Source organism: Piliocolobus tephrosceles, chromosome 2, assembly GCF_002776525.5.
Source record: "Piliocolobus tephrosceles isolate RC106 chromosome 2, ASM277652v3, whole genome shotgun sequence".
In the NCBI taxonomy this organism is placed as follows: domain Eukaryota; kingdom Metazoa; phylum Chordata; class Mammalia; order Primates; family Cercopithecidae; genus Piliocolobus; species Piliocolobus tephrosceles.
The window spans coordinates 35,991,032-36,015,476 of record NC_045435.1 but is presented as its reverse complement, the minus strand read 5'-3'; the positions used below and the strand labels follow the sequence as shown (position 1 = coordinate 36,015,476).

The window sequence follows — 24,445 nt, the reverse complement described above, 5'->3', positions numbered from 1 at the left end:
ATAAGCACATGCTTCTCAACTGTTTTATTGTATATTTCACAGATTTGCTTCCATTAGGAATATTCTTAGGTTATAAGTAAAAAAAAAAAACAAGAATTGTGAAACTTTCATTTCAAGGAACATCCTGACTTACGTTATACTTTGTAACTGTATTAGTCATTTTCATGCTGCTGATAAAGACATACCCTAGACTGGGTAATTTAATAAGGAAAGAGGTTTAATTGACTTACAGTTCCACATGACTGGGGAGGCCTCACAATCATGGCAGAAGGCAAGGAGGAGCAAAGTCATATCTTACATGGGCAGGCAAGAGACGGGAGCTTGTCTTGTGCAGGCAGACTCCCCTTTATAAAACCCATCAGATCTTGTGAGACTTATTCACTGTCATGAGAACAACATGGGACAAACTGCCCTCATGATTCAATTATCTCCCACTGGGTTCCTCCCACAACATAAGGGAAATATGGGAGCTACAATTCAAAATGAGATTTGGGTGGGAACATAGTCAAACCATATCAGTAACTCTTGAATTATCCCCCATAACCTCTATAGGAAAGTTAGCTGAATGCTTAAGAAGTGCATGTGATTTCTGTTCACACAGTAAACAGGTGCATTTACTAATGGACGTCATATAATTCTCATTTCTTTTGGAGAGTTAGTACTGTGTCTTATGTTAGCAAAGTACTGAATATATAGAGGATGACTGTACAACAAATACTCATTCAAGAGTGGGCATTTCTGAAGTATCATTTTGGTTATTTCTAAATATATCATAATGAAAAATATATACAAATATATTGTTTTAAGTACAATAGTAAATATTCATGTAACTACAACTTACATTAAGAATTAGAGGTAGAAGAATTACTTTTGCCCCATACCAGTCACAGCCCCCTTTTCCACATCCTCTTTGTTAAACTAGATAATCCGTACTTGATTTTAATGATGAGTATTCTTACGTTTTTTATTTAGTTATACACAGTTTTACTATGTAAACTATGTGTTGTTTGATTTTGAACTTTATATAAGGCAGTCATACTGTGTGCATTCATTGTTTGTGAGATTCATCCATAAAGGTATGTGTAGCTCTGGTTTAGTCCTCTTCATTGCTAGTTAGTATATTATTGTATGACTGTGCCACAATTTATTTGTTAATTCTACTGGTGGATTTTTGCTTTTATTGGCAGTATTTTATTATTATGAACAATGTTGCTTTAGAGGTATAAGAATTTCTCTATTAGGGTATAATAGCTTGAAATGGAAATCAGTAGGTTGTAGGGTCACTGAAGGTATACGTTTATAAACACTCGTTTATTCATGTCATTGCCACCGTTGTTTGTTTTCAGCTCTCAAAAGAATCCAGTAGCGTTGCATGTGACAGAATTATTGATAAGCTTATTAATACTGCTCCCTCATTTTTCACTCCTCACCTTCTCACCAGGTACATGTATACACATACACAGACACATGCACATATCACCAGAACAATGTTAGAAATAGGGGTTAGAATAAGTGTTAATAATTTAGATTATTTTTACAGTCACCTTTTTATTTTCTTTCCAATAACATTAGGAGTTTGCTCAGAAATTACCTTATACACAGTTAAAGGTCAGTTTATTTTTAACTAGATTCCTTTTTGATTTATGTCAATAATTATTCTGTAGTTCAGAATATTCTTCCATCTATCTTACCCAAACTTTATGTATTCTAATAGTTAAACAATTTCTGAAAGTTTTTATTACAGGTGTAATTGGCATACAAGAAACTACACATAGGGACCACATCAAGATAAAAAGCTTCTGCACAGCAAAGGAAACAGTTAACAGACTGAAGAGACAATGCATAAATTGGGAGAAAATATTTGACAAGAGCTTAATAACCAGAATATATAAGAAGCTTCAACAACTTTATAGGAAAAATATCTAATAATCTGATTTTGAAATGGACAAAAGATCTGAATAGACATTGCTCAAAAGGATACATACAGATGGCAAACAGGTGTATGAAAGGTGCTCAACATCATTGATCATCAGAGAAATGCAAATCAAAACTACAATGAGATATCATCTCACCCCAGATAAAATGGCTTTTATCTCTAAATGACAGGCAGTATCAAATGCCGACAAGGATGTGGAGAAAACAGAATCCTTGTATGTTGGTGGTGGTGATGTAAATTAGTACAGCTTCCATGGAGAACAGTATGGAAGCTCCTGAAAAAACTAAAAATAGAGCTGCCATACCATCTAGCAGTCATACTGCTAGGTGTATATCCAAAAGAAAGGAAATCAGTATATTGAACAGATAACTGCACTCCTATGTTTATTTCAACACTCTTCACAATAGCCAAGGTTTGGAAGCAACCTAAGTGTTCATCAGCATGGACACTGCATGAATAGATAAAGAAAATGTGATGTGTGTGTGTGTGTGTGTGTGTGTGTGTGTGTGTGTATACTCAAAAAGAATGAGATTCTATTATATGCAACAACATAGATGGCACTGGAAGTCATTGTGTTTAGCCAGGCACAGAAAGACAAACCTCACATGTTCTCAGTTATTTCTGAGAGCTAAAAATTAAAACAATTGAACTCATGAAGATAGAGAGTAGAATGATGGTTAGCAGAAGCTGAGAAGGGCAGTTGAGGGGGAAATAGGGAAAACAATGGAAAGAATAAAATCTAGTATTTCATAGCACAACAGGGTGACTATACACAATAATAATTTAATTAAATATTGAAAATACCTTAGAGTATAATTGGGTTGTTTATAAAACAAAGGATAGGCCGGGCACGATGGCTCACACCTGTAATCCCAGCACTTTGGGAGGCCGAGGTGGGTGGATCACAAGGTCAGGAGATCGAGACTATCCTGACTGACACTATGAAACCTCGTCTCTACTAAAAAATACAAAAAATAAGCCAGGCGTGGTGGCAGGCGCCTGTAGTCCCAGCTACTCAGGAGGCTGAGGCAGGGGAATGGCGTGAGCCCAGGAGGTGGAACTTGCAGTGAGCCAAGATGATGCCACTGCGCTCCAGCCTGGGCAACAGTGCAAGACTCCGTCTCTAAAATAAATAAATAAATAAAAATAAACAAAGGACAAATGCTTAAGGTGATGGATACCACATTTACCCTGATGTGATTATTACATATTGTATGCCTACATCAGAGTGTCTCATATATTCCACAGATATATTCTCCTATGTATCCACAGAAATATTTTTAAAAACTGCACATATTTAAAGTGTTCAACTTGATAAATTTTGCCGTATGCTTACACCCATGAAACTGAGATAATGAACATTCGTAATCCCAGTAGCTTCCTAGTGTCCCTTTGTAGTCCTGCTTCTCAAAACTGTAGATCTTCTGTCACTATAGGTAGAAAATTTGCTAGAATTCTACATGAATGTGATTATACTTTAGGTACTCTTTTTGGTCTGGCTTCTCTCACTCAGCTTTATTATTTTTAGATTCATCCATGTTCTTTTTAAATTACTGAGTAATATTTTACTGTATGGCTATGTACCATTTATTTACTTGTCATGCCATTTTGGTTTGTTTCTACTGTTTAGCAGTTGCAAAAAATACGCTATGCATATTTGTGTACAAGTCTTTGTATGAACATATGCGTTCATTTCTCTTGGGTAAGTACCTAGGAGTGGGCATGATGGGTTGTATGATACGTATATGTTTAGCTTTTAAGAAACTTCCAAACTGTTTTCTAAGGTGCTGTATACCATTTCACATTTCCACCATCAATGGTGAGAGCTTCAGTTGCTCTACATCCTTGCCAAGATTTGTTATAGATAGTCTTTAATTTTAGCCTTCTTATTGGGTATATAGTGGTATCTCGTCTTAATTAGCATTTCCCTAATGATTAATGATGCCGAACATCTTTTCTTGTGCTTATTTGCCATCTCTATGTCATCCTTGGTGAAATGCCTGTACATATCTTTTGCTGATTTGTATTGGCTTGTCTTATTTTGAATTATAAGTTTTTTATATATTCTAAATACCTCAGTTCGTGGCTAACCTTTTCATTTTCTTAAGTGTCTTTTAAAGAACAAACTTTTAAAAATTTGAAGTTCTGAAAGTTTTAGCAGAGTCTAAAGAATTAGAACCAATAACAAAAACATAACAAACAAATTCTCACTTTGCCCTGAATGGTTACAGAATTATGCCTGGTTGTTCACTCGTTGCCACCACAAATCTAGTACTTACCATTCCTTTCTTCTACTTCTGTGCAACTATTCTTGAACTGTAATTGGTTTAATATTTTATTTCAACAAATTTGACTTATACAAGGTCTTATAGTTATAAAGATGAGTAATATGTAGTGTTTCTCTTCAAAGTCCTCAATTTTTAGCATTTAATGTTTCTTCCTGTCATCCATCTTGTACAGCCAGGTCCATGTGCTTTCCTTTGTTCAGTCCCTAGTATAGCTCTAGAGACAATGAAGTGCTCAATACATTTTTGTTGTGTACTGTAGTTATACTTTTTGGACATACAAATATGTAAGTTTATGGTAGCAGGAAATCTCTTGTTCTTTGTATCCTCCAAAAGTCCTAACATAGTTCCTTGTACACAAGGGACACTAAGTATTCAATGACTGAATGAATTATTGAGGGTTTATAATAAAGTTTACCTGATATATTGATAATACAAGTGGCCCTCCATATCTGCAGGTTCCGCATCTGCAGAATCAACCAACTGCAGATCAAAAATATTCAGAAAATAACAATGTAAAAATATATTAATAAAGAACAATGTACAACTTAAAAACAATACAATGTAACAACTATTTAAGTATTATCATAACCTAAGTATTATAATAACCTAAAGATGATTTAAAGTATAGGAGGATGTAAGTAGGTTATATGCAACTATTATGCCATTTTATATAAGGGACTCGAACGTGTCTGGATTTTGGTATCTTCAGGGGGCTCCTGAAACAATCTGGATACCAAGGGACAGCTGTATAATCTTTGGCTATACTGAACTAAGTGAAGAAAAAATACTCTCAGATGTGATTATTGCAATAGATAGTTTTTCTAGAGAAAACAAATATACCTGATTTTTACTTGAATATTTATGAGTATGGTAATCTTTTTTATGACCCAAATTTAACATTATTGTTATCATAGGAGTCTGTCTACGGTAATACAGCATGAAATCTGTAGTCAGCTACAGATAAAAGGCTTTCACAAAGTTTGTTTACCTTAGTCTGTTTTGTGCTGTACCCAGAGTACCAATCCCAGGTAATATATAAACAATAGAAATTTACTTGGTTCACTGTTCCGGAGACTGGAAAGTCCAATGTCAAAGGGCCCACATCTGGTGATGGCCTTCATTGCTGTATCATCTCATGTTGGAAGGCAGAAAGTCAAGACAGGGCAAGAGTGAGAGGGAGCCAAACTTACATTGCTAACCAACTCGCTCTTGAAATAACAAGCCTGCTTCCACTTTAACGATGTGAGTCCATTCACAAGGGCAGAGCCATTATCTAATTACCATTTAAACATCCCACCTCTCAACACTGTTGAATTGGGTATTAAGTTTCCAACACATGAGCTTTGGGGGACATATTCAGATCATAGCACTGCTCTATTTAATGAGTTAAGTATTTTATTTAAGTTGAGAATTCCTTTTTTAAGTGAATCCAATGCCTTAAAACATATAAATTTCTAAATATATAGGAAAAGATGGCAATAACCTGCTTTCTTTATCTAGGTCCTGGGAACTCCAACAAGGGAGCAAATCAGAGAAATGAACCCAAACTACACAGAATTTAAATTCCCTCAAATTAAGGCACATCCTTGGACGAAGGTGAGTCAGTTTTTTTTTAAAAGTATATTAATCAATAGTTAACTAAAGCAGATTTCTCATTCTTAAACTATTTTGAGATCAGATAGTTGCATGAATACAAGCAGTTCTGCCTGTAAAGATAGTTGTGTAGATGTACTTGAGTGTTTCATTGACTTTATATAGTTTCAGTCTCATTGATTTCCTGTAGACAGTTTCTAGCCTGGTTTTTTATTTGCAAGGTAAGGACAGTGTACTTACATCATTAAAGTACAGAATTTGATTTAGGAGTAGGATCTTATATAAAATTTTGACAACTTAAAATTAAGAAGTTTATTTACATAGAGGTGTATAGTTTAATATCATATAGCATACCATACATTTCAAACATTATTCTTTTAAACTGTTAAAACATGTACCTTATTATAGATGGCATTTTGTGTTTTTCCTCTCTTGTTTACCTTCCTATTGGCATTTTGGAAACATGATTAGAAAGCAAATGTAATCTTGCTGGGAGTATACATTAAAAACAATTGATATGTTAACTGGATGTCACTAGCCTTTGGAAAAACCTAACCTTAACATTAGATGGAACCAGTTCTAAAGAGCATAATTGCTAATGTACCAGGGAACCTTTTTTTTTCCCTTTGGTATTTAATTGGAATGATTTTAAGAGAGATTTTATTAAAAAGTGTTTTCACCTCTGTTTGATTTGTGAGATTATGAAGAGAAAAAAAATAAAATTTCTCAGTAGGGTTTATAAGTAGAGTAAATCTCTAACTTCGTCATTTTACAAGTTCAGAAACTGACCAAAGATTCAAAGTGACTTACCCAAGATTACATGGATGGCTTGTGACAAAGCCGGGATTAAACTTCTGTGTGTGTGTGTGTGTGTGTGTGTGTATGTGTCATGAGTTACAAATGATCAACTTTATAATATGTATTTTAAGGAGAGACTTTCTGTATTTTAAAATGTACTTATAAGAATTCATTTTATATACTGTTAAGTTCATTTAGTTGGTTATAGATCTTTCATAATTAGAGATGAAGTAATTTAGGGCTATAGGTGAAATAATTTAAACTCTGTAGAATCAAAGTATGTTTCTCTCTCTCTCTCTCTCTCTTAATTATGTATGTTATGATTCCAGTTACTTTTTAAGTTCTCATAATCTCATTATCTATCTTCAGAAAATTATCATTACTAATTATTTATTTCCTATTTAGAATCAAAGACCTCAATAGTATTTTAGTGCCAGAATTATAGGTTGTAGCTTTTACTACAACCTAGTCAACAGACCACGATCTTGCCTTCCCTTTTTAAAAGTTTATGGTAAGCACTAAATAGTCTGAGATTCAAAAGTGTTTTTTGACCTTTGTATTCAAGGCTTATTTTAAATCTGGGTCAGAAGATATTTAGGGATTCTCACCTGACTGTAAACCCAGAAAATCTCAGGTGGCCTACTTGGATTTAGGGGCTGCATTACAGTTTGAGTCCATTATAGTTATTGCAAGTTAAATTGTTTATAATAAGTGATTTGCAGTATACTATGACTTCAGCTGTGTTAAGGGAAAAACAACAAAGAGAATTCTGTGTATTAAATAAATACAGGGAAATATTCCAAAATGCCAACAGTAGTTTGGTTAAGAAGAAAGTGCACGATTTTATTTTCTTTGTTCTACCTTTTCATACTTTCATATTTTCTTTAATAATGATGTTATTTTTATGAGGAAAAGGAAAAATTCTTTTTGGTATAATCTAAGTATTCATCACATATTACCCTCCTTATAGAGTTTCTGACAAATATAATGCTGAAATTGAGTCCATGAGATCCTATTTAACAGTCCCCATCCTCCATTATTATTATTATTTATCAAGATTGTCACTAGTCCTCCTTTATCTAAGGTTTCAGTTACACTTGGTCAACCTCTGTCTGAAATAGGTGATGTAGTATAATAAGATATTTTGAGAGAGATACTACATTCACATTATTTTATTACAGATATTATAATTATTCTATTTTATTATTAGTTATTGTTGTTAACCTCTTACTGTACCTAATTTATAAAGTAAGCTTTTATTACTGGTATGTATGTATAGAGAAAAACAGTGTATGTAGGGTTTAGTAGTACTTGCAGTCTCGGCATCCACGTGAGGGTCTTGGGAACATACCCCTGTAGATAAAAGGGAGGGGGCACCGTATTTAGTGTGTGTCAAATTCTGTATTTTCCCCCTGAATTATCTCTCTCTAATGCAAGTATTAGCTAGAGTAGAATGTGAGAAATAGTTGATTATAATTAAAATGCAGCCAGCGAAAGAGCTGTGCTAAATATGTATGCTTTAAATCTTCCTTTGCCCTCTTGAATTCTTTTGTTTTTTTTTTTTTTTTTTTTTTTTTTGAGACGGAGTCTTGCTCTGTCACCCAGTGATCCGCCCGTCTCGGCCTCCCAAAGTGCTGGGATTACAGGCTTGAGCCACCGCGCCCGGCCTTGAATTCTTGATGTTTCCATATCTTATACTAAATGCTTTTCAAACCTGAATCGTCTGTGTAAAGCCTGTAGATTTCCATTCCTGTACCATGTATAGAATAATGACTCAGTTCTCCCATCTTTTTTGTCTATTAAAAGGACTCTGAACCTTTCATTCATCTGGCGTCTTTTGACATAATCTGGTTTTCACTTCATACATATGCGTTATGTAATAAGTGCACTTATGCTGGTTCCTCGTTTGTGCACATGAGAGTGGGTGTTACTGGAATTGTAAACAAAAAAGTAAATTCAGATGCAGAAATTTTATTATTTTTCTCTGTCATCTAGATGATTGAGAATATGCTTGTGTTGATTTTTTTTAAAATAGGTTATTATAAGAATTAAAATACAAAACTTAAAATTCCTAGAGGGAACTCAGACTCCTTTCCCCACCATTGTGATAGTGGACAGTAACTTGAGAAATGCTCTTAGGGTAAACAGCCATTTAAGTCATTTAAAGACCATATAGAATGTCCCCCAAAGAGAAGACCATTTTGCCCTTCGAGGGCAGGTAAACAGGAGTCTGGAAACAAGAACCACTTAACCTTTATTGCTGTCTGCTGTTAGTCCCATCTCCTGAAGCTGTGGACATATGAACCCTGGTTTCCTGTGCTGCAGTGTTGTGCAGCTATATCCCTAAGACTGGGACTTGCTGTTCTTAAAAAAAAAAAAAAAAAGTAGACAGAAATAGAGATCAAAAGAGAAAATGTCTTTCGTGAAAACATTGAGGTAAGGCGATACAGATGTGTAGAAGAAATAGCAGAAAAATAACACTGAGATGATCCCAGTGTGGTGTATGGCAGAAATCTTGACAATTAAAAACTCCAATAAGTTGCCCTGGGCTATTACATAATAGCAATAGCTAGTGCAACATAATTCATTAATAAAGCACTTGTGGCTTAAGTAGGAAAAGAAATAGGTGCTAATATTTTGAAACAAGGATTATTATTGGAGGTGAGGGAATGAAGACCTATGCCTTGGTGTACACTGTACACTACAAAGAAGAAAAACACACAGAAAGAAAAGGAAGTGATGCAAAAGTAGATTGAGAATTAAGTAGAGACAGAGATTGGTTGGAAGAAGAGAAGAAATTTAATTTCTGCATTTAGTATGTGGAGGTGTAGTTAAATGGTGGGCTATTATATACAGAGTGAGAATCTAGTTTAAACACTGCTCCTGATGTTTATGCCACAGCTTTTTTTCTTTTGTAAGATAGCGATTATCTGCTGTGTCTTTTCTCAGGATTATTTTGAAAATACAGCCATAATATACATATAAAGGATTACTTTAGTTTTGAATAAATGTGAAGGATATAGCACTCCAATGTAGTTTTCTGATTTGTCTTCTCTGTCTCCACTGCCCTGACCTTAGTTTAGGCCACCATCATATCACAGAATCATTAAAAACAACCTCCTACCTCCTGATTTCCATCCTTCGGTTTCACATCACTTTAATCCATCCTCCTCATTTCTGTCAGAGTTGACTTTTTTTTAAAGCACGTGTGATAGTGTCACTCCTATTTAAAATTCTTCTCTGATTCCTCATAACCTTTAGGGAAATTTAGTGTTATATACATATAATGACAAGAGTGATCCTATGTGCCAATTTAGGCTTGTCCAGTGTAATTAATAATTGTTTGCCTCTTCACTCCCAGGAAGGTCCCAGTTTGGGTGGCAGATTATTTAGTCACTCTGTTCTTGATCTTTTCTGCCTTTCTTTTCCAGAAAAATGGAGTATTTAGTATTTGTCCTATTCCTAACCTTCCTTGAGGTATCTAGTTATTGAACCCAGTCTCTTTCCCAAGTTTTACAGCTTCCTGTATCCTTAAATGCATATTGTTAGGCAATGAATTTAAAAGTTTAGTGTCTACTTAGGGTTGATTAGGGATTTTTTAATAAGGTTATATCATAGTAGGTGTATGAGGTGCCTTCCCACCCACTTTCGAGTGCCTAATCCTTCTACCCTTTTGTTTAAATTTCTTTGTGACAAGCATTTCTCCTCTATCCTAGTAATAAATATAAATAATCCTGTGAGGTCAGTTAGGTAACACAAATGTCTGTCTTATTCTTTCAGAGTAATGAAAGAATAAAGTAACAACTGGTTAGTAGAAGGAAGTAGATTGCAATCCCAAGGCCCCTGATCTCTTTAACAGTTACATTAGTGCTATTTAATATGTTGGCTACATATTGGAGTGTTGTCCAGTTTGTAGATCACTTTGAAGGGACCATGCAGCCATGCTGGATTTTCTGGTTTAGTCAGATTGTCTCCTAGTTGTTCCCCAGAGAAGCCGCATTCATTTCTGCCTCTTGCTAGTGTCTCCCTTCCCTCTCTCTACTCCCCCTTCCACTGTCTTGGAATGTTCTTTTTTTCTTCTCTGCTTACCAAGTCTTAACCTTTCTCAAGATCTCAAATCTCACTTCTCCCATGAAATACTTTCTCATTATCTAAGTTCTTTATGATTATCCTACCACATAACTCCTATAGTACCTACCAAATTATACCATATATAATAGCAATTCCTAATTTCTTTTTTATAATAATATTAATACCAATTACTTAAAAATATTTGTCGCCAAGTTGTTGGCATATATGGTAGTTTAATACTTAAGTGTCTGTAGCTTTTGTATGACCATAGGTCATTTGGTAAGTCTCCCAGAAAGTGTTATTCACAAAAATTAATCCTTGCATACCTGATTTCCTAAAACACTGTCAACATGCTTCATAGTGAATCAATACTAGTATTTCTAACTGGCTAACAGAGTAAGCAGAAAATTGAATTCTCAGGTCATTTCAGCTTTCAAAGGAATTATTTTAGACTGAAAAAGTTACTTATTCTCTATGCTTAGAGCCGACCCAGAAAGCCCCACTATACTTATTTCTTTTTAAGACTTTGTCCATAATGTTACATTTTTTCCCCTGAGCCATTCAATAGATTTTTCAGAACTTGGTAAACCTACTTGTTTTAACCGTTGTTCAATATATTATTAAAATGCCTTCAGAGAGACCTACAGGGCACAAAACAGAAATTGCTGCCAAAGTTTTCTTGCACGTCCATCCTATCTTTCTTTTCTGGTCTCTGCATTACTCATTTCATTCACATGTGTTCCAGAAAGCATAAAACCATGTTGGGGATTTCTATTGACTCCTAAGGTTGCCACTTGTCTATTTTGTTCTATTGCTTATGATAAATCAATTTTTATACTATTATTCAACCCTCCTCTGCCCTGAGCATTCTACCTAGACCATTCTCACTTATCTCACAAATACATATAGTATGTTCCCTACTGAAATTTCTACCCACATCCTTATTATTGCTCGAATAGTCACTTCATCTCCCTTTCTAATATCCATTTTCTTATGTTAGTAGACCTCACTTTTTTATTTCTACTGGCTATATATTCTTATTTCTGTGCTGGAAATCCACATTAAAATCCAGCTTTTAGGGTGGCGAATCCACATGTGAAAGGAATAATGTAAAAAAGGAAGAATACTCAGTAAGACATAATTTTCAGATTGCTTGTGGGAGGCAAAGGATGAGGTTGGGGTGGATTTGGAAAGAAGGCAAAATTCTATTTTTAATTTATCATTTGTTCTTTAAATCTTGTGTCTTCTGTGTAACCAGTGCTGTGCTGGGTACTATAAAGCATACAAAAGAAGTAAAATATATAGTCTTTGTCCTTGAAAAGCTGACAGTTAAAAAGCTCAGTTGAAGCAAGTATTGAATAATGTGAGATGCCATATTACCATATACTTGATTCTGTGCTGTAAGTGTTCAGAGGTGTTCCACATGGCTGTAGGTGTTATAAGGCAGACCAGTGAGGATGGTAGAGGGAAAAAGGAACTCCCCTTAAAGATAATAGATGAGGTGGGATGTTGAAGGGAGGTTTAAGATTTGCTTAGGTGTAGAAAAGGTTCGGAATTGTTATAGCCTGGGTGAATATCTCTCAAGGTGGAGAGAGATGAATGAAAAGAAAATATTTCTATATTCTTAGGAGGGCCAGCCTGACTGTAATAACTGTTTTGTGAACATTGAAAGATTAAATTGGATAAGCAAATAAGCAAATCACACTCCTGTGTAGGGATGTAGTACTATTTCATCAGTGCATGATGTGAGGGAGGGAAATTATGTTACATAGTTAAATGCTGATATCTACATATATACAGCCAGTCATTTAACATCGTTAGTAGGTGCTTAGAAACTGCAACTTTAAGTGAAATGATGTACAATAGGTCCTCAAATAATGTTGCTTCATTCAACGTTGATGAGGGAAAACGTTTGGTTTTATTATACCTTTCACTAAAAGTCACAGTTTTCAAGAACCTATCAATGACATTAAATGAAGACTTACTGTATAACTTTTCTTACCTGTAGTAGAACTTGGGAAAACTAAATAAGGCTTTTAATTAGTACAGCTGAAATTCACTGGATGTTAGATCTGTCATGGCATGTCAAGGAAAGGATTCTTTGTGTTTCTTATGCTCAGCGTTTTTTACCTGAGCTGGTGTCTTAACGAAAAGGTTAGAAAAACATGCAATAGGCCTGAGCTGAATTCAGTTTTGTGTATCCTACCCTGTTAGATGCTGACTTCATAGATAGCAATTTTACTTGGGAGGAGGACTCTGAAAGTTGTTTTCAGTAGCCTTCTGGTAATCATTTTTGATAGTACTTAAAGTGAATTGGATTACCTTGTATGTCAGTGCATCATTAGATGAATGTAGCAAAGCATGTGAAAGACTGCCAGAGAATGTATGTTTTTTGTTTTTTGGGGTTTTTTTTTTTTGAGATGGAGTCTCGTTCTGTTGCCCAGGCTGGAGTGCAGTGGCACAACCTCAGCTGACTGCAACCTCCACCTCTGAGGTTCAAGTGATTCTCCTGCCTCAGCCTCCCAAGTAACTGAGATTACAGGCACCCACCACCATGCCTGGCTAATTTTTGTATTTTTAGTAGAGATAGGGAGAATATTTTTTAAAATGGTATGGACTAATTTGTTAAGTAATTATTGAATTCGGTGCTCCATATGAACACTTAAGTAGACTTAATTTCTTCTCTTAGTGAACATAATTACCTATTCCAAAGCCCATGGCATTGTCTCACTTTTAATCCTGTGTTTAGGTTTACAAATTGCATATAATTTCAGATGATTAATAGATTACTTGAGAGTCAATATTGGGGTTGCTCTTTAGGAGTATTCATGGTTTATTAGTTTTTAAAACTGGATGCTTATATTTTGTATATGACCAGGATATAGGATGAGTGTTGTACATTTATCATAATAAAAACTAGTGAGGAATAGCTATTTGGAACAGGCATGGCTCTTGTTCTGTGTTCTGTTAGATTAATTATCACTGCCAGCAGACATTTAAAATGGACATTTTTACATTGCTCTGATTGGCTACATAATACAACAGAGTTGCTAAGAGCTGATGCTTTGAGATGCATCTTAACCGTAGGTTTTGGTATGGTGTATGTGATTGCTTAAAAATGGCCTTTTTAAAGTGCTTGAGATTCAGTCACAACACTTAGCTCCAGGTTGAAAGTTGAAGGCCGAAGTCTATTCTAGGACATGTAGGGCAGAAATTGCCTCTGTCATTTTTTAGTTACCCAAATGCAAATTTATTTGGAATAATTCTTCAATTAAGGACTTCTTTGCATTTGTTCAATACTGCGGAAACTTTCTTTTTTAAAAAATGAATTTTTTCTGTTAGTTTCTTCTATGGACTAGTATTTGTGATGAGAGTTGATATTTGTTTTAATTTAAGAAAATGAGTTGCTGCATAGGTGAGGTAGTATTTGAATCACTTTAAAAGTTCATGTCAGTGTTTTGGTTCTTTTCAGTATTTCCTTTCTCTTTTCTTTCTGTTTTCCTTCCTCTTTTTCTTTTCTTATTTATTTATTTATTTATTTATTTGCTTTGTTTTATTTTGTTCTGTTTTATTTATTTACTTTTGGTTTTGTTTTTAAAGGGGTGTTTTGGGATCTCTGTGGCCTTGCTGCATACTTTGCTGGCCATATTTAGTCTGCGTACTAATTGTTAGTTGGCCCAGTTGAGTCTTATTTTGTGCTCTCAGTTCTTTCAGTCTGGTTTTCTATTTTTGTCCACCTGGTTGTGTTTTAGTTCATGAGAGAATTTATTCTGATGGGCCGGATTTTAATCTGTGTACTAAATTTTAGTCTGCAGACTAAAAGTAATCCGCGGATTATTTATTTTTGAAAAATATTTAATTCCCCCACTGGAAACTATCCTAAAAGAATGTTAAATTCTCTTAGAATAGCCAGGGGAGTTCACAGATACTGGTGAGTTCTGCCATTTTTTGTTCTCAATACCTAGACATAATAGACCCTGCTACTTCCCTTGCATATTTGGCTCCGTTGTGCCTAGGTGTTGGTATACATTACTATGCCTGTCACCTGTAACTGTGACTGTCCCTTAGTTGTATTGTTAATTGTATATATTTTGTTTAGCTTTTGGTGGGTGAATTGGGCATATTTGCAGATGGAACTGTGTTTAATTTGTAGTGCTCGAAGATGTAGGGTTTATTTTTTCAGAGAGTTTTTCCAAAGAGGAAAAAATGTTCTCTATTTTTCCTAAGTAGTGGGTGCAAGGGTATAAGCGGGCAAAGCCCACAATAGAAAAAGTAACTTAATACCCGCACTCCTGAGGTGATATGTCAATTTCCTGATGAGTCCTAAGATAATGAGAATGTCAGCAAAGAAACATCTTTTAGCAGAGAAGTCAATCCAAAATGGAGAATAATCCGCGGTGGCCTGATCCTTCTTAGCTCACACAAATTGAAAGTATCTGGCTTGAAATCTATAGCATTATAACTTAAATATGTTTACTACTTTCCTCTCATCACTAATAACTTAGCAAAAAAAAATGTTTATACTGTGTAACTGGAACACATTAATAGAGAAAAAAGTAGCATATTGGGAACTTGAAACTTTAAAAGCAGGCTAATATGCCCCCTCCCAGCCATGTCTGTGGATGATGAATCCAGGTCGTAGAAGACCACTTTACTTTGGGAACTTTACTTCTAGATTTCATTTTGATTTTAACTTTTTTTGGTTTCGTATTTTTTTAATAAACGCACTGGCATTGGAACATAATAAACTAAAATTAAAATGTTTCTTTACTGTGCCTCACCATTGCACAATCAAAAAAAATTTTTTTGCATACACTGTGGTGAAATAATTTTTAAAACTTGGACTTGCTACTGTGAAGACTGATGTTTAAAGTTTATAACTGTATAAACATTTTCTATGTCCCCCCCACACCATGGATTTCTTATAACATTGGATATATTTTTCCTTGCTGGACTATTCTCTTTTGGATTGACTTCCCCTGTTTGGATTATTTCACTGCATTATCATCTTTAGGATTCGTCAGGAACAGGACATTTCACCTCAGGAGTGCGGGTATGTACTTAATTTTTTTTTTTCCCAAAATTTCAGGGCAGGTCTATAAACCTTGGGGGAAATCTTTTTTGAGAGGCTAAACAGTTATTCATTCTTGAAATGTAATAATAAACGATGTAAGTAGCAGTGATTTCTGTTTTTATTCACAGTATGGCATAGGTTTCGTTTATAGTATATTTAGATTGTCAGTCTCTTGGGTGATTCATTGACATCTAGGCTGAAGTTTAGGAATTGTGGGTTTTTAAGATTATTATTTCTATTACAAGAATAAATATTGATGAAGATCCATGAAACCAAAGGTCTGAGTGTTAAGCAATTTCATTGAGTAAGGAAAGAAGTGACAGCGGAAACTTCTTTAATTGAAAGACAAATTTCAGTTCTTGGTGGTTTCCTTTTCTTTAGAAGCAAAAATAATTCAGATGAGCTAGTTTCTAGTTTGCCCTGTAATTTTTAGAAGTTACATGCTAACTTACCCTGTATTATGGTCAGAAATCTGAACTGTGGGAGATACTGGGTTTTTGACCCCACATAGTTTTCCACTTAACCTTTGTTCACAGAGTACTGAACCAAGGCTTTTCTCATCAAGAATCTCTCAAGGGTTTAAAATAACAGTGTATACTTTTTGTAAAGGCAGGTTAAATCTTGATTTTAATGTAGGCTCTTGGCATGTATTATTTTCTTCATTGTTTTTAACTCTTGAACTTCGTGAGTTAGGATTCCCTGACAAATATACGCTAATAAATGTCTTAGTACCAATATGGATGATGACTTGTAGCCAGTAAAACACCAAAAGAGATGGATGACTTAAAAAAATATCAGAAACAAGCGTGTAATACTGGTTTATTAACAGCTTTAACATAAAATCTTTGAAAATATAACATGAAATTTTTTTATTTAGAATAACTCAGCGCCCAGCCATCCTACATTTGAATGTTAGCAGGAGATATTTATTTCTACTTTGAGTGCTACTTTTAATTCCACTTATGTGCTGCCATATTGGTGCAAAAACATTTTGGATTAGCTAGCAAAATAAATCCTTATACTATCAAACAGAAGCAAACTTGCCTTCAGGGATAAAATATGCCAATGGTGTTTAATATTTTTACAAAAATTTTCTGGGTTTTCCCACTGATTATTTCCTTTTTACATTCTGTATATGATTATAGACCTTGGGAGCAAGAGAGGGGACCAATAACAGTAGAAGAGCTGAACATTTCAAATTTGACAGTAACTCTAAGGTTTCCTTGACTGAGGCAAATCAGAGTATTCAAAAGAATAGATGAGGCAGGTTTTGACCTGTTACAAAAAGGTTTCTTTTTAACATAACCAAGAAATTGACTAAGGCCTTTCTTTATGTTCCGAAATAATTTCCTAAGAGCCTGCTTTACCTAATTTCTCAATTTTCATGGAAAATGTCTTTTTCAATAATAAACTAAAAACAAATACAATCCTCTTTTCACTGTAGACAGTACTCATAAATAGTCTCTGGAAAGTCTAATGAGCTCTGTAGTTGTAACTAGTTCTAACCATCAACATAAGTGAACAACCAGATGTTACATGAGCCATTCTTACTAGGAAACCTTAGCCTCCCAGGCTGCTCCATGCCCTGTCACAATCTGCATGGACTTTTCTCACTTATGGGTCTGTTTGCCTCCATTTATAAGTGTCTACTTCTCTGTCCACCTCTGGTTGTATGTTTTTCCTGTCGAGGGATATATGTTTCATTTTTCTTTAGTTTCAAAGGCTTCTCGTCTGTTTATTTCTGTTCCTTACCTTTTTATTTTTACTCTGTAGGTGGCCATAATTTAGAATGAAGAATATTTTTATAGTTTTTGATGACTAGTTTTATTTAAGACACAAATTAGTAGAAAGCTATCTATTCCTTTACGTAGATCAGTTATTTGAATTTTTCTTCTATATAGCCTTCAGCTGACTTTTTCTGTGTCTTAATCATTCTTAATGTATAATACATTTTTTTTCTCCTTGATTAAAACCCTGGAATATTCATTCAAGTGAGGGAAATCTGGCCATATTCATGGTAACACCTACTTGAGAAAAAAAAAATTTAGGACATTTAATCAAATTCAAGGTATTCAAGAATTTCTTCAAATAATGGTAGGCTCTGTTTATTGGAAATAACACCAAATCAGTAGCATTTATAGACCTAAAGTAAATAGCTCTTCTTTCTTTTCTTTTTGATTGCCAAATTTTTGAACAGTGCTGCCCATCATTAACAATTGTGCTGCCAAAAAACAATGCAAAAGAGGCAATCTTTTATTTACTGCCATAGCAGTGAAAACTTTAAAATTTAAGAAATATTTTTCTAGTTGTGCTTGCCTCCAGAACTCAGCCTTTCCCGTGTGCCTGTCATATTTTGTATGCATGTCTGATTGTTATTACTTTATGATTAGCATATATAGATTTTTCTCTGAGCATTTCTCATATAATCTTTAATTAGCAGTTCACCCCTGTGAATCATATGCATTTAACTTTTTCCATTCTAGAAGGTCCTTTCCCAAATGCAACCATGTTTCTGTACATGGTGGGAATTAAGTCATTACTCACAGGGTATTTACTTAGTTTCTTAAAACATTAATTATTCTTTCCCTTTTTTTGTACTGCAGGTCTTCCGACCCCGAACTCCACCAGAGGCAATTGCACTGTGTAGCCGTTTGCTGGAGTATACGCCAACTGCCCGACTAACACCACTGGAAGCTTGTGCACATTCATTTTTTGATGAATTACGGGACCCAAATGTCAAACTACCAAATGGGCGAGACACACCTGCACTCTTCAACTTCACCACTCAAGGTAACTCCAAACACTTTGCTCTTCACCAGTTCTGGGAAAGCTACACACTGGATGTGAAATGACATTCTATTAATTAAAATCTGTGGGGGACAAAAATGGACATTTTAAGTACTTAGGCGAAAAGAGCATCCTTTCTAACTTACTAGTCACTACTTACATGGTTTTGAACAAAAGAGTAGCACATAAGTTTTCCAATAGGCATAGCTTCTTTAATTTTTAGCAGAAGAATATAATGTTGGCACATGAAAAGTTACAGAGAGTTCAGTGAGTGAAGTTTATCACTAATTATCACTAATTGGACTAATGTACAATTTAACCTTTAGGTTTGGATCTGAAACTTAAAATAGTAGCATTTCTTGCTTCCCAAGAGTTTATATCAAGTTTTCTTAAACCTGGAATGAATTGGCTATGTTTGTAATAAATTCAGTTGTCTTCCAAACAGGAGGAAAACTACAGCCCTATAAACCCTTTCTAAGAACTTACACAAACAATAGAGACAAGGAAATTTGCATCCCCTCTGAGATTTGGCACCATTGCTGCTGCTGGGAAAATACTGGAAGTAAAACTAACTTTGTGCATTGTGGTTTCTGGAAGACCTTGGGATAGTCACTATTTCTTCACTATTTCTGTGTTCAATTTTCTTTTCTCCTTGATTAAGACCTAAGTGATTAATTCATTCAGTCATACTACCTCTGATGATGTGACTTTCTTCTTACACTGAGCATAAAAAGTGTACAATTCATTACAAAAAAAAAACACAGTTGACATATTGATTAGTAAGCATACTCAGGCTAGAAAACAAAAAAGGGAGATGTAGAGCTTTCTGTGACAAAGAAATATATTTCCTTTATTCATATATATCATATCTTTCTTTTTTTTAAAAAAAAAAAAGAAGACTATTTTATTTTGGTATTTTAAAATATTATGTTTGCCCGGCACATTAGATGTAAATATGATGTGGGTCTTGAACATTTATGTTTTTGAGGGTTTGGAGAATGCATTTATATTTGGATGTAATGTGTATAGATACAGTGTGTGGTCTCTGTGGTTATCAGAGTGTTTATGTGATTCTGAGTATCAATGAAAAAGTGGACCCTGTAAACACAGTCATGTATTGCTTAATGATGCAGATATGTTCTGAGAAATGTGTCATTCGGCAATTTTCATCCTTGTGCAGACGTCACAGAGTGTGCTTATGCGTACTAAGTATATTATTGAAAGTGCTGTCATTTTGAGATATGGCCCCTTTTTAAAAAGTGTTAAAATGCCCTGTCTTAGCACCCATTCTGAAACTGAGCTGAGATCACAAAGTAGTACTTTCTCACGGTCTTTGTAAATCACTAGTGTTACTGTTTTTGAACAGTGTTTCTGTGTAAGATGTCCAGGGAAGAGGTGGGGTTCTTTTATTGTTGTTGTTTTTGTTTTTTGGTTTTTTTGTTCGTTTGTTTTGTTTTGAGACGGAGTCTCACTCTATCACTCAGGCTGGAGTGCAGTGGCATGATCTTGGCTCACTGCAACCTCCACCTCCCAGATTCAAACAATTCTTGTGCCTCAGCCTCCTTAGTAGCTGGGATTACAGGCACCTGCCACCATGCCTGGCTAATTTTTGTATTTTCAGTAGAGACGGGGTTTCACCATGTTGGCCAGGCTGGTTTTAAACTCCTTACCTCAGGTGATCTGCCTGCCTTGGCCTCCCAGAGTGCTAGGATTACAGGCGTGAGCCACCGTGCCTAGCCTTGATGCCATTCTATTTGATATGATACTCTGTATTCTAATTTTGGAGCAGTGTTTCCAAATGGTGATCTTGTTTTCTAAGGCAGCTGTAACTGTGTACAGATGCAACTTTAGACCACATGCTAGTTAGTAGTAATTAATGGATGACCAGAGTAAAACTGGGTAATCCAAGGGGTTGAAGAGGAGAATCAGTCTTCCAGTTGGTTGTATAGCTAAAGGAAATCTAGAGGTAGAAACATTGTGGGGGGTCTGGTTGAAGGGTGAGGGGTATTAGTGAGATTCTTCTAAAGGCAGCATAAAGCCCTCCTTCATCCTCATAACAAATTGTCAGTGACATCTGCAGCACTACTTCCCCTAAATAAAACAAAGATCTACATATAGTAGGTGCTCAATGAATGTATGAGTGCCATGTCCCACTTTAAATAAACATAATATTCATTAATTCATATAACCAGTATTTTTGGGGCATTTCTAATGTTCCCTCTGGTTGTTATTACTATTGTTGTTTTAATTACTAAAGTAAACCTGCTATATATATGGAACTATAAAGATTAAACACTTGAGTAAAATATAGTGTTTTATTCAGGTAAAGCTTACAATAAAGCTAACTGCAATTTGATGTTTGTTACTGTACCATGGGGTAATTAGCCATAAACAGTAATTAGCATTACTTTCATATAATCACAGTATTTCCATATTCAGATAGAGGAAGGAGAGAGATGAACAGATATGAGACGGACAACTTTGAGATCTTTCTGATTGCCTAAATCCATAACTCAGGAGAACATCAGACCTCTCTCGTTTTTTCAGCACTGAAGCTTCAGTGTTCCAGGACCCCATGACTGACAATATTATCTGCTTTCAGATGTTGGAAATTGGAATAAACCTTTGGCACACCCCCTTCTTTCCATTTCTTCCTGTCATTAGAATTTCAAATTCAGCCATAGCTGAATCAGACCTTAGGAAGCAGATAGAATCAGGAAAGCTCAGTAAGGATCAGTATTTTCTTATTAACTAATTTGTTGCCTATTCCAAGGCTGGAATATATTAGGGAATCAATTGTTTTGTATGTTTAAAGGTGAGTCTTCCCCAAACTCTATCACACACATCCCCAATCTCAGTTTTTTACCTAATTTGTATGAAATTTTACCAATTGAAGTTATTTAGTAAATATTGTCCTCCTAAGAGTATAGGGTAGGATGGGGGTGGTAAAGATATTATCCGTTTACTTTAGCTAATGTGAGCTAATGTGAACGTTCTATTCCTCTACCACTTGGCAGGATTATGTGAGAGAATGGTAGCTTTGTGGGGAGATTAGTAAGAGTGGCAGCATGTTGGCTAGGCCAGAAGAAGCAGTGATTTAGTAACTCTGGGGAACTGTTTAATTGAGAGTTGAAATGGGGTATTTGGGGCAGCCATTGAGCAATATGCAGACTCAGACAGACTGAATATTTTGGGGCGGGAAGTAAGAGTATCTGGACATGAAAAAGGCAGGTGATGAGATAGAAAAGGTATTCCAGAAAGCAAGTAAATAAAAGAACAGTAAAAGGGAGACTAAGATATAAAAAACAAAGGAAAATAAGGAAAGGGTTAGAAAATATTTTTTGAAAGAGTATACGAATGTGTTACAGAATAGGAATTGATGAAAACATGGAACTGAAAATGAGTAGGTGATGGGCAACAAAAGCAAGTGTTCTAGAATCCTAGCTCATCAAAGAATTTTATATTTCATTTGAAAGCAGTAGGCTACTTATTTATAAAATCTATTGTAATTAATTATGATAACTAGCAGATTCCATATTTGTAACAATAGTTTTTAAACTTATTTTCCCATTATAAAATAGCGATAGACATAAATAGGATCAGCTCATCTATTTATCTGGCCATGTCCTAGCCTTTTTCTTCTAAGTTGCCTTATCCTCAGACACGTCTGAAGTGAATATAGTATTTCAGCTACCTGAGATTAATTGAAGTATAGGCATGCATTGTTTTATTGAGCTTCACTTCATTGCATTTCACAGGTAATGCTTATTTAAAAAAAAAAACAAATAAAAGGTTTGTGTCAACTCTGTGTTGATTGAGCCTGTTTTTCCAACAACCTATGCTTATTTTGTGTGTCTGTGCCACATATGGTAATTCTTGCAATATTTAGAGCTTTTTCATTGTTATTACATCCATTATGGTGATCTGTGATCGTAATTTTTTTGATGTTACTATTGTGATTGTTTTGGAAGTTTGTATTGAACTTAATTGATCAATGTGTGTGTTTCAACTGCTCCACCCATCAGCCAATCCCCATCTCTCTCCCTCTCCTTGGATCTCCCTATTCCCTGAAACACAACAATATTGGAATTAGGCCATTTAATAACCCTACAAGGGCCTCCAAGTGTTCAAGTGAAAGGCAGAGTCACACAGACTCTCACTTTAAATCAAAAGCTAGAATGATTAAGCTTAGTGAGGAAAGTATGTCAACAGCTGAGATAGGCCAAAAGCTAGGCCCATTGTGCTAAACAGTTAGCCAAGTTGTGAATGCAAAGAAAAGTTGTCAAAGGAAATTTAAAGTGCTACTCCAGTGAACAGATAAAGAAGTAAATAGAGATCAAAACAGCCACAATATTTTCTTAAGGCAAAGCTTAATAAAGGGCAAGGCCCTAATATTACTCAATTCTGTAAGGGCTGAGAGAGGTGAGGAAGCTACAGAGGAAAAGTTTGTAGCTAGCAGAGATTGGTTCATGAGGCTTAAGGAAGGAAGCCATTTCCATACCATACAAGTGCAAGGTGAAGCAGCAAGTGCTGATATAGAAGCTGCAGCAAATTATCCAGAAGACTTCTAGCTAAGAGCATTGATTAACATAGCTACACTAACCAACAGATTTTCAGTGGAGACAGAACAGCCTTCTATTGGAAGAAGGTGCCATCAACAATCTTCCTAGCTAGAGAGGAAAAGTCAGTGGTCTGGCTTCAAAGCTTCAAAGGATAAGTTGACTCACATATTATGGGCTAATAATACAGCTGATGATTTTAAGTGGAAGCCAGTGCTGCTTTACCATTCCAAAAATCCTAGGGCCCTTAAGAATTATGCTAAATCTACTCTGCTTGTGCTCTATAAATGGAATGAAAAAGCCTGCATGACAGCACATCTGTTTACAGCATGTTTACTGAATATTTGAAGCCCACTGTTGAGACCTACTGCTCAGGAAAAAAAAGATTCTTTCAAAATATGACTACTTAGTGACAATCTATCTAGTCATCCAAGAGCTCTGATGGAGATGTACAAGGAGATGAATGTTGTTTTTATGCCTACTGACACAGCATCCATTCTGCAACCCATGGATCAAGGAATAATTTCTACTTTTATGTCCTGTTATTTAAGAACTGCATTTCATAAGAACTGCATTTCATAAGGCTGTAACTGCCATTAGATAGTGATGGATCTATCACTATTCCTTTGATGGATCTGGGAAAAGTAAACTGAAAACCTTCTGGAAAGGATTCACCGTTCTAGATGTCATTAGGAACGTTTGTGATTTGTGAAAGAGGTCCAAATATCAATATTAACAGGATTTTGGAAGAAGTTAATCCCAAGTCTCATGGATAATTTTGAGGGGCTCAAGACTTCAGTGGAGGAAGTCACTGCAGATGTGGTGGAAATAGTAAGAGAACTAGAATTAAAAGTGAAGCCTGAAAAGTGACTGATTTGCTGCAGTCTTTATGATAAAACATGAACAAATGAGGAGTTACTTCATATGGATGAGCAAAAAAAGTGGTTTCTTGAGAAGGAATCTGCTTCTGGTGAAGCTGCTATGTTGAAATGACAACCAAGGATTTAGAATATTCCATAATCTTAGTTGAAAGTGGTGACAGGGTTTGAGAGGGTCGACTCCAATTTTGAAAGAAGTTCTACCAGGGTAAAATGCTATCAGCCTTAAATGCTACAGAGAAATCTTTTGTGAAAGGAAGAGTCAGTCAGTATGACAAACTTCATGGTTGTTTTGTTTTAAGAAATTGCCACAGCCACCCTCACCTTCAGCAACCAACATCCTGGTCAATCAGCAGCCATCAACATCAAGGTATAAGACCCTCCACCCACAAAAGATGACTCACAGAAGGCTCAGGTGATCTTTAGGATTTTTTAGCATAAAGTATTTTTAAATTAAGGTA

General features: G+C 35.3%; 1 protein-coding gene across 4 annotated transcripts in view; it reads left to right on the top strand.

Moving 5' to 3' along the window:
• GSK3B (glycogen synthase kinase 3 beta) overlaps positions 1-24,445 on the top strand; it is a 261,869-nt gene that overhangs the window by 201,508 nt on the left and 35,916 nt on the right. For 2 of the 4 annotated variants that reach the window (XM_023214255.3, XM_023214237.3), the window contains exons 8-10: positions 5,725-5,820; positions 15,701-15,739; positions 18,364-18,550. In XM_023214255.3, the coding sequence (XP_023070023.1) occupies positions 5,725-5,820; positions 15,701-15,739; positions 18,364-18,550 (322 nt within the window). The remainder of the gene's footprint in view (positions 1-5,724; positions 5,821-15,700; positions 15,740-18,363; positions 18,551-24,445) is intronic. The other 2 variants (XM_023214262.3, XM_023214246.3) reach the window with 1 other exon arrangement.